General features: G+C 44.0%; 1 protein-coding gene across 1 annotated transcript; it reads left to right on the top strand.

Moving 5' to 3' along the window:
- The first annotated feature begins 90 nt into the window (after nt 1-90).
- LOC110733025 (pentatricopeptide repeat-containing protein At1g02370, mitochondrial-like) lies at nt 91-2,338 on the top strand. Its single transcript, XM_021913034.1, has 2 exons — nt 91-419; nt 856-2,338. The coding sequence occupies exons 1-2, from the start codon at nt 108-110 to the stop codon at nt 2,083-2,085; spliced, it is 1,542 nt and encodes a 513-aa protein (XP_021768726.1). The 5' UTR covers nt 91-107; the 3' UTR covers nt 2,086-2,338.
- Nucleotides 2,339-10,162: the final 7,824 nt, after the last annotated feature.

Genomic DNA, 10,162 nt, shown 5'->3' with positions numbered 1-10,162 from the left:
TATTTTGGGAGGACATTTGAAATTTGAGTCTAATTATAGTCTTTTAGCTGAGACATCCGGCTATAAAACCCCGATGATGGGCATGGGAGCTAACAAAAACATACAAAATGATGCATAGACTCTTAACCAAAACAAGGTCTCTAAACACCACCAGGCGTATGACGATTCCGGCAGGTTCTCGTTTTTTCCGGATTCTTTTTTCAACAGCACCGAGCTTTACCCCTGAAAATCCACCCATAAGGCGTCTGGAATTCAGCAACCATAATCTTTACAGTAGATTATCGTTGGTGCGGTCCACCGGTGAGAAAGCTTCTGATGTTTTGGACCAGATTTACAACAACAATCAATTGAAAAGGGAGGATCTTGTTCAATGCATTTTGATGCTATGTAAGGATGGCCATTACCAGCTTTGCCTCGAGGTAACTTAACTCATCCTCTTTAATATTGGTATAGGATTTAGCAAACCCTTGTGTTGTTTTGACATGCACAGCGTCTGGCATAAATTACATTTCTTATGATATTTATCTCATGATTCATGACAAAATCACATGTCCGATCCATTGGTGTTGTTAATGCTTAATTATTCTCCAAGTCCTGACCCCTTTGCTTTTTCTGTAATTGATACTTGATTGTAGCCGTGCTGATGATGCCTTTTCTGTAATTGATATGTATGTATATATATATATATATATATGGTATAAAATGAATTTGGAATGAAATTAGTGAGACTGAGAGTAATCAGAGTAATAATTTTTGTGCTTGTTTCACTTGATTATGATTTTGCGATCTTGTTGATTTGTGAGTATTTTGCCCCTATTGATGATATGGGAATTGAATTTTGTGGAATTGCTTTAGATTCTGGAATGGATGGAGAAAGGTCAAATTGGTCATTCAGCGTTACATTTGAGTATGATATGTGAAGTTAAGGGTATTGATGAAGCAGAGGAGTTCTTTTATAGTCTTCCTCCTGATGAGCATAACAGAGCCACATGTGGTGCTCTTTTGCATGGCTATTGTTTTAAGAAGATGATTGATAAGGCATTGGCTCTTTTCAATAAGATGGATGGGATGAACTTTGTATCGAGTGAGGTGGCCTATGCACATCTTATTTCTCTCTATATGAAAGTGGACCAGCCTGAGAAAGTGCCTCCTCTTATACAGGAGATGAAGCAGAGAAATATCCCCATAAGCTGTGTGTGCTACCAACCATGGATCCTAAGCTATGCGTGTCTTAATGATCGTGAGGGTATAGAAGAAGTCATAAAAGAGGTTCGACTACAGAGATCTATAAAAGACGAGTGGCTTATATATATCACTTTTGCTTCAGCATATCTCAAGACTGACCAATTTGAAAAAGCTGACCAAATTTTAATACTGCTTGAAGAAATCTTAGATAATTCATTTGATAATCTTGACTATGTTGGATATCATGTTTTAATTAACCTTTATGCTTCTTTAAGTAGATTAGAGGCTGTCAATAGGATATGGGAAAAGTTAAAGTCAAGATCTGACGATTATGACAACTTATGCTACTTAACTATGCTTCAAGCCCTAACAAAGTTGGGTAATATGGAGCTTCTAAAAAAGTGCTTCATGGAATGGAACTCCAACTATAAGAGTTATGATGCCAGGTTACTTACTGTTGTAATTGGTGCTTTCCTGAGGCATGACTGGTTTGAGGAGGCTAATCTGATTCTGAAGGATGCTGCAGATGGAGGTGGAGATAAAGCTTGTGCTGCCCATGTCACTTTCATGGATTACTACTTGGAGAAACGCCAGATTGACCTTGCTTTGAAGCATTTGGAAGTGGCGCTGGCTAACCAATGGGTTTGGCATTCATTTGCAGGGAAACTTAATAGATTTTTTGAGTATTTTATAGAAGAGAAGGATGTTGATGGTGCTGAAAAGTATTGCGAAATATTGGAGAGAAGCCAGCCTCTTGTTCCGGCGACCTACTTGGGGTTGCTTCGGACCTATGCAGCTGCTGGGAAAACGGCACCTGATATGTGTAAGAGGATGGAACAAAGTGCTATAAATATTGGAACTGAGCTTGAGGAATTGCTTGAGAAGGTATGCCCTAATTGAGTTAGATGTTGCAGATTTACAAGCTGTGGAATATCCTGAAACAGCTTCACTGTTTTGGGTTGGGGGGGGGGGGGGTGTTTAAATAATGTCAGAGAATTGTTTCTCTCTCTTTTGAATCAGACTGTTTGAATTCTAATGTGATGTTATTTATGATTGTGTCATTGAGCCTTGTATCTTTTTTAATTTCTTTGTTTTAATATAAAGTAGACATGATTTAATACTGCAAAGCCTACAACAGTTCAGAATGCATACCAAAACACAAGTCCTCATTCTCGAATGCTCTTTCCAGCAATTAACAATGACTATTGGTCTACAGTAGTCTGTAATGTTTCTAACAAGACCAATAATAATGCAGACAACACACTTTGACCTAAACTGAGGCTCGTTTATGTCTAGATGTGTGTGATGATGCATACTGATAGGGCTGAAGTTAAGATTTCTTCTGTCTGCTTGATTTGTAATACATTGCTGCATTAGCTTATGTCTTCGTACTGTTTCTTATTCTTTCAACATTCTATTTATTTCTTCCCTGAAATTGCATGGTGTTAGCTAGGCACATCCATGACAGGCTGTTGGTTTAAATCTTTGCAAATAAGGTTGTTTTGGTCTCTATATTGTATAGATGATTCAGAAGAATATATGATCTTTAATGGCTTTAACATTGCATGCTGTTGTGATTTCCACCATCAAATACTGCAGGACAATAGTCTATATTCCTCCCTTTGTTTTAATTCTTTTATCTAAAAGCTTAAGTTGTGTTACATATGCACTCCAACATTTACAGTTCAGAATTCTTTCAACATAAACAATTTACTAGGAAAACTGAACTTATTCACAGCCTTCTTGTCAAACAGACCTACTATTTTACCTGTGTTACATATGCATTCCAACATTTACAGGTCAGAATTCTTTCAAAATCAACAGTTATTAGGAAATCTGAGCTTACTCACATCCTTCTTGTGAAATATGCCAACAATTATAACTTGATAATCCGATAACTTCTGAAGCATATCATTCACAAGCTATTCTCATGATTTACAAGCTATTTTAGCAGACCTCTTCAACAGTTAGATGTCGAGTCTGCATCAGTAATTTGTTCAATTTGTGGAGTGATTTAGCCATAGCCTGTGCATTTTTTCTGCAGTTATACCAGTGAGATGGATTGAAATGGCTTCTCAGATATCCTGCTTTTGTTTAAAATTTGATCATATTCTCTCTATGGTCATATCCTGTAAACTAGATGGATGATTGTTCAAACAGAATATGATTGCAGTTTCGCGTAATTATTTGAGCTGTATGTATTCTGCAACTTTTCTCAATGGAAGCATAGTTTCAAGCACTTGGTATTATAACTGAGTGTAGAATTTTTGTTTTGGACTGTTAAAATCACTATTATATTTGGTTAGATACTGTATTTCATAAATTGGGAAAATCACACCAAATCATTCAATTACCAATCAATTAAGCAGACTTTTGATCAGCCAACTTAAAAATTACAACTCCTAAAATCATTTTTTCTTCCATATATGTTACTTTTCTGTCGGATTAAATGGGGCAATCTTAGTGGGACGAAGAGAGTACTAATTTTACTATAATTCTACCCTACATACAAAACCTTTTCAAAGTATCACCCTCAAAACACACACCATCCTGCAAATCGTCTTCCCTCGGATGAATACGTGACTGCTTCGAAACATTCGAGTATTCATCTGATATTTCAAGGTGGAAGTCCAAGGAGAGGGAAGCAGAATTATGAGCTTGGTAGTAAGAACACTTGAGAATACTATCAATAACATATGCATGGGAACACTCATCTACCTTCATGTGTTCCAACCACCCTTGAATCTTCTTACATGCATTGGACAACTCTAGCTCAAACTCCGGCCCACCGTGGTTTGGAAAGAATCCACGGGCATTGTCCGTGAATGTCATCGCCTTCTCGGTGTCAATGACGCCTTTGCGGAGGTCTCGGCAATATATATTGTTTCGGATGAAAACAATCGAATCTCGGAAGATCCTTTTATCTTGAGGGAACTTGGTCTCGGTCCGAACGACGCAGGAGCCGAGGGTTTCCTGCACAACAAATACACGTAAACTAGCCTCGGGGGGGACGCCGAGGAAGGCCCCTCCGATGCTTAAGTCAGTATATTAGAGAGAGAAAGCTGTGCAAGAGTTTAGTTGCTTGAGGCTTTATTGTCTTTGTCTTCGTCTTACCAAGAATTGACCAAATTGTTGGCTTTTATACCTTGGCTAATGAAGGAGGCGGATTGGGCCCGGAAGTCAGTTGGGCTGGGCCAAGCTGATTGGGCCGTTGACTGACCTTGACATGGCTTTGAGGATGTTGATTTTTGACTTTAGCATATTTGGAGAGTTGAACCTTTGCCTTGGGCTTTTAATTGGATCATTCAGTGACCAGGCCCAATTGGACTAAATTGGACCCAAACAACTTGCCCCCCAGACCCGATTTGGAAGGATGACGGGTCGGGTTTGATTTAACCAGAAAAGGAGGGAAGTGAATGATTTGCTGATCCAAAAATGTGAATTTAAACCGTAATTAACCCATGATTAATGAGATAACAACAGTTAATGTGGATGATTGCGGAAGTTGGACGGGTAGTGGGCGATTTAACTGCAAGGTCGTGTGTTTAACGGCTACTTAGTGGGGTGCTTGAGAGAAATTGAAACGCAGACTCCTTGAATTCCCATTTCTGGAGATATAAATAGAGGCGCGTCTTCTCTCCCCACTCACTCATCAACACAAACCCAGAATTCTCAAGAACGCTCAAGAGCCCGCATCAAAACTTCGCAAATTCCCCGAGCATTAAGCTTAGAAGCTGAGACTTGTCACTACCAATTCGTAAATCGGCGGCTTTTGCTTCAGATCAAGGTAAATTCCTTTGATTTTATTTCATTTTTCCTCGACTTTGCACTCTTTCCCCTTTTTCGACTTTTTCCTTCGAAATTCGTCGATGGTGAGGGGAGTTAGAGGTGGAGCCCGTGCTCCAAGAAGAGCAAGGCTAATCCCCGATCCCAGGGACAGGATTGGGACCTGGAATGGACGAAGGACAGAGTCTGACCCTGCTGAAGGGGTTAGGGCGACTCCCATTTCTTCGGCTCCTCCTCAGAGGGCTGAGGGGGTGAGAGCTTCAGGACGGGATGATGAAGTTCCCGCTGTCCTTTGGGATATCCTCCCAGGGTTTTCAGAGTGGGAGGATGCCGAAGTAGCTTCGGCCATGATAAAGAACCGTCCCTACTCATGGTGGGTAGAGAACGCCGATCAATATCGATTTGCTGAGCAAATTGAGTTGCACTACGGCATTTTTGAAGCTGATGGATATTGGTGCCGAATGCCCTCAGCATCCGATAGAATCCATCGTCCACCCCCGGGGTATGTGGGGGTGTACACGAGACAGCTTCAGTATGGGCTGAGGTTCCCTTTGGACGTATTCGTCCGAGACTTGCTGATCCATTACAACATTTCCCTGTGCCAGCTGACCCCCACCAGCATCCGAAGGGTAATGACGTACTTATGGGTCTGCAAATTCTTCAGATACGTGCCGAACCTGCACTGCTTCAGAAAGCTCCATCGGCTAGTGCCAAATATTCAGAGTGGGCACGGAAGCCATGGTTCTGGGTGGTATCGGATTGAGTCTCGGCCCCCGTTCCTAACCATGTGGCCGAACGACTCTTCAGACAAGGACTGGAGAGGTCAATGGATTTGGGTTAGGGCGCCCACGGAGCCGAGCCATCCTTATGTTTTCAGCGCTCCCCGGTATCTTGCCGAGCCGGATCCTGATATGGGAAGTTTAGGTCCTCCCGAAGATAGCGGGCCAGACCCGAACCTTAATCAGCAGAACATCTTCGGCAAGCTGCCGAACCGGGGAGGCAGCGGCCGAATGCAGCATATCCCGGAGACTTGGCTCCCCGATACGCACTATGTTTTCCAAGAGAATATGCTGGCAGCTGTCGGCCTCAGCCGAAAGTTTAGGGATGGTAATCTTCTTCGGCTGGGGCCGAGGCCTTTTAATTATCTCTTTTCTTCTTTCATTTTGCTTTCTTGTGATGTGCCGAACTAACTGAATGGACTTCTCCCCTTTTCTTTTTCAGAACGGGACGAGACCAACATCGGCATTGATTACGCTCGCCTTGGCGTCAACCGAGAACGAGTCGTAACTGATCGGGCTCCCCCTATCACTGAACCAAGGCGCCGAGAGGTTCACCTAGACTCTTCCCACTTCCAAATTGAGGCTGTTGCTCTGTATCAGAGGCAGAAGCCTTGGTGGAAGAAGAGGGATCCCTTGTTTCAGCTGCTGGAAGAAGAAGCTGAAGCTGCCCGTACAGCCGAAGAGGTTGCACGGGTTATTGAAGCTTGTGAAGGAGGAGAAGGGTCCTCCAGAGCTGCTGAAGCCGAAGCTGCAGCTAGAGCAGCTGAAGAAGACGAGGCTTTGCTGAAGACCTCGGTGAGTTTTTAGACAACTTTTTTCTTTCTTTTTTTTTTTTTTTTTTTACTCACACTCTTCTTCCCCCTGTCTGTTACAGTCTGAAGAGAGTAACAGACACAGAGAAGGCAAAGCTCCTGTTCGTCCCGAAGATCAAATACAAGAGTCTTCAGATTCAGATATGGACGAGCAGCCCCTTCTGAAAAGGCGCCGAAGGATGGCCATCATCGGCCCTCATGATTTTCAGCAGAGGCCGATGACCATCGGCGTCGCAATAAGGGAACCTGAGGAAGGCAATGGATCGCCGAGGGTTCCCCAGCCAACACCCCAATCTCCTCAAAAGACCCCTCCACCACCTCCTGAGATGGAGGTGGATCAGAGAACTCCCGGACCTAAGGGAGGGGTCCAAGAAGAAATCAAGGAGAGTGCTGCTGAGCACGGAAATAAAGATGCCGTGATGTCAAGTGCTGAAGGCTTCACGGCAGATATCGCAAGAGAGGTTGAGGCTTTCGTCCTCACCCCTGAAGAAGAGGAGGTCATAGTACTTGACTCCTCTGAGAAGGACGATGCTGAGACAACCAAAGCTAATCAAGCTCCATCGTCGTCCTTCCCTTCTTTCCAGACTCTGCATTCTGGAGAAATGGGTTTCTCGGCCCCCCGAATTCCAATCCCAGATCACATCTGGGACCTCATATGGGGTCAAAACCGAGAAGGAGCTGCAGCCTACTTCGGCAATTTTGCTGGCATGTCCGAAGTAGACAGGGCAAGGATCTGGTCGCTGAAGGCCACTGCTGGGATGGGCGAATCCAGTAGATCAGTTCCTGACCCAGCCAGGTCTAACCAACTGCTGATGATGCAGGTAATTTTCCTTGCCTTGATTTCTTTCTGAACTCAACCTTTCAGCTATTATTTTTTACTTTTTTAACTTGTGCCCCTGTTTTCAGTTCGTGCACAATCAGACTCTCACTGTAGAGCTGATAGATTCCCTACAAGATAGGGTGGACGCTGCCGAGCACGATCAAAGGGTAGCCGAGGAAGAGCTAAAGCTTGCTAAGCTGAAGCAGGCAGCAGCTGAAGAGAAGCAGCAGGAGGTTGAGGAGTACGGTAAAAAAGCTGCCGAAGCTCTGAAAACCTTCTGTGATGCTATGGAGATGGAGGTTTTTCCCCCACTGATGGAAGGGGAAAAATTCCTCCAAGAGCACCTGGGGGTGGACATCTCCAAGTTCAAGGCTGCTATCGAGAGCCGAATCCAAGGAGCTGCTGCACAGGCTGAGGTGCAGCATCAGCTAGAATCTCTTGAAGCCAGCAGAATGGCTGCTGAAGAGATGCTCCAAGCTAGGATGTCCAACTCTCAAGGGCTGCTGCTGCTGCTGAAGCTCAAAGAGCTAAGCTACAAGAGGCTGAGGATCAGCTCACTGCCAAGAAGGAAGAAATGGTCCAAGTTCAGGCCGAGGCTTCCCAGGTTCAGCAAGAGTTTACCGAGCTGAAAGGCTCCTCCTCCAAGCTCGTCGATGAGCTGAAGAGATCCGAGGAAGACTTGGAGGAGACGAAGAAGAAGTTGGCCGATGCTGAGGCTCTACTCAAAGTCCGTATCTATACCCAAGAAGAGTATGAAATGGGTTTTAGAAACGGGTTCAGAGTGTGCCGAAGGGTCTGCCTTCATGCTGAGCCGAAGCTGGACTGGTCCAAATGTGCTGAATGGGTCCAAGATCCCGAAGACCCTCACATGAAGTATGCCACTCCAATCGAAGCTGAAATCCTTAAGGCTGAGGAAGCCGAGGAAGAAGCTGAGAGGATGGAGTTGGAGGCTGAGCAGAGGGAAAGGGAGGCTCGGCAGAGTGCAAAGCCTGCTTCTTCTGCTGCTGGAGCTGAGACCACCATTGGGCCCAATGAAGCTGATCAGTCTGATCCTCAGGCTGAAGCATAGGAACTCGGGCAGTCGTCTTCAGAATCTTGCGGTTCATCATGCGCTCAACTTTAGACTTGCCGCTTTCTGAATTTTTGCCTTTTGTTTTTTTTGCTTCAGCTTGCCTTGTCGTACAACAGCTTATTATATTTTTATTTTGCCTGTACGTATTTCGGCAGCTGTTACTTTTCCGCTTGTGGGCGGCTGCCGACTATTTTTGTAATTCAACATTTTTATTTCAAAGAAGTTCACTTTCTCAGCTTTCTTGTGTATTTTTTTTCTTCGCTTTACCAGTCTTCGCACTTTACTGCTTTCTTTGAATGATCTTTCAAATATTTGCTAAGTGCAGAACTTCGGCTAGCGAGAATCATTTCTGCTGAGACTTCTTTTTGCCGTTTGTACTCGGATGTTTTCAACTTGTGAAAAAACTGACATAAGTATCAAACTTCGGCTGAGCTGAAGGGTATTAGATCAGTTGTGCCATTTCTCTATTTCCCTCTGCCCCCCAGAAATCTGAAGATGAGGTCTTCTGAATTCTGGAATGGCTGATAATCTTTCTCGGCTAAGCCGAGGATCTTTGAACACTTTGCTTTATTTTCTACATCTGTTTTTTAAAGTACTGATTTCCCACCTGAGAGTTTTCACTCTAGAGATGGTACTCTTGTGACACTTTCTTCAATTCATCCAAGGGAACAACTATCCGAAACACCATGCCGGGGCAGCAGTTTATCTGAAGTACGAGGCATCATCATGCAATACTTCAGAGTTGCAACTACCACCCGGAACTGATTCATCCGAAGTACAAGGCATCACTATGCAATACTTCGGGGCTTTATCAGTTCCTATTTTTTAGGCTATGTTTCGGATAAGTCTATGGCCTTTTTGCCCAAAGGAACAGATTCTCCGAAGTACAAGGCATCACTATGCAATACTTCGGGCTTGTATCCTTTTTTGGCAGGTTTTACGGCTTGCCGAGGTACAAGGCATCATTATGCAATACCCCGGACAGCGCCGAATGAAACCTTGAATTTTTGAAAAACCGTAGAAAGCATAAAGACTTAAAGAATACACGCAATCTGAATGAATACTGGCTCGATGGCCTTTTTACAAACAAAATCAGTGTACTTACATGGATTGTACTATCCGAAGGATTTACACATAGTATTTTTTGAGCACATCGGCATTCCAATGGTTTTTCAGCTCGGTGCCATCCATTTGTTTGAGTCTGAAAGTACCGGGCTGAAGCTCTTGATAAATTTCATAAGGTCCCTCCCAAGATGCTGAGAGTTTGCCATGAATGCGACTTTTTTGAACAGCTGCAGCATTCCTCAGAACTAAATCCCCAACTCTGAGAGGTCGTTGATAGACTCTTCGGTTGTAGGACTTGCTCATTCTGAGCTTGTGTGCAGCCATCCTTTCTCGGGCTAGATCTCTAATCTCGTCAAGGAAGTCGAGGGACTCTTTCATGAGCTGCTCATTTTCCTCGGCTGAGAAGAGATTCACTCGTAGGCTTTCTGAGCCCACTTCCACTGGAAGCACTGCTTCGGATCCATACACCAGCTGAAAAGGTGAATGCCCCGTTGCCTCCTTCTCGGTTGTCCGGAGTGACCAGAGGGTTCCCGGAAGTTCCTCTACCCACTTGGACTTTTGATCCTCTACTCTTTTTCTGAGAGCGTTAAGGATCTGTTTATTTCGCGGCTTCGGCTTGGCCATTACTCTGAGGGTGGCAAAC

Source organism: Chenopodium quinoa, unplaced genomic scaffold (assembly GCF_001683475.1).
Source record: "Chenopodium quinoa cultivar QQ74 unplaced genomic scaffold, ASM168347v1, whole genome shotgun sequence".
In the NCBI taxonomy this organism is placed as follows: domain Eukaryota; kingdom Viridiplantae; phylum Streptophyta; class Magnoliopsida; order Caryophyllales; family Amaranthaceae; genus Chenopodium; species Chenopodium quinoa.
The sequence above is the reverse complement of the archived record's forward strand: the minus strand, read 5'-3'. Positions and strand labels throughout refer to the sequence as shown.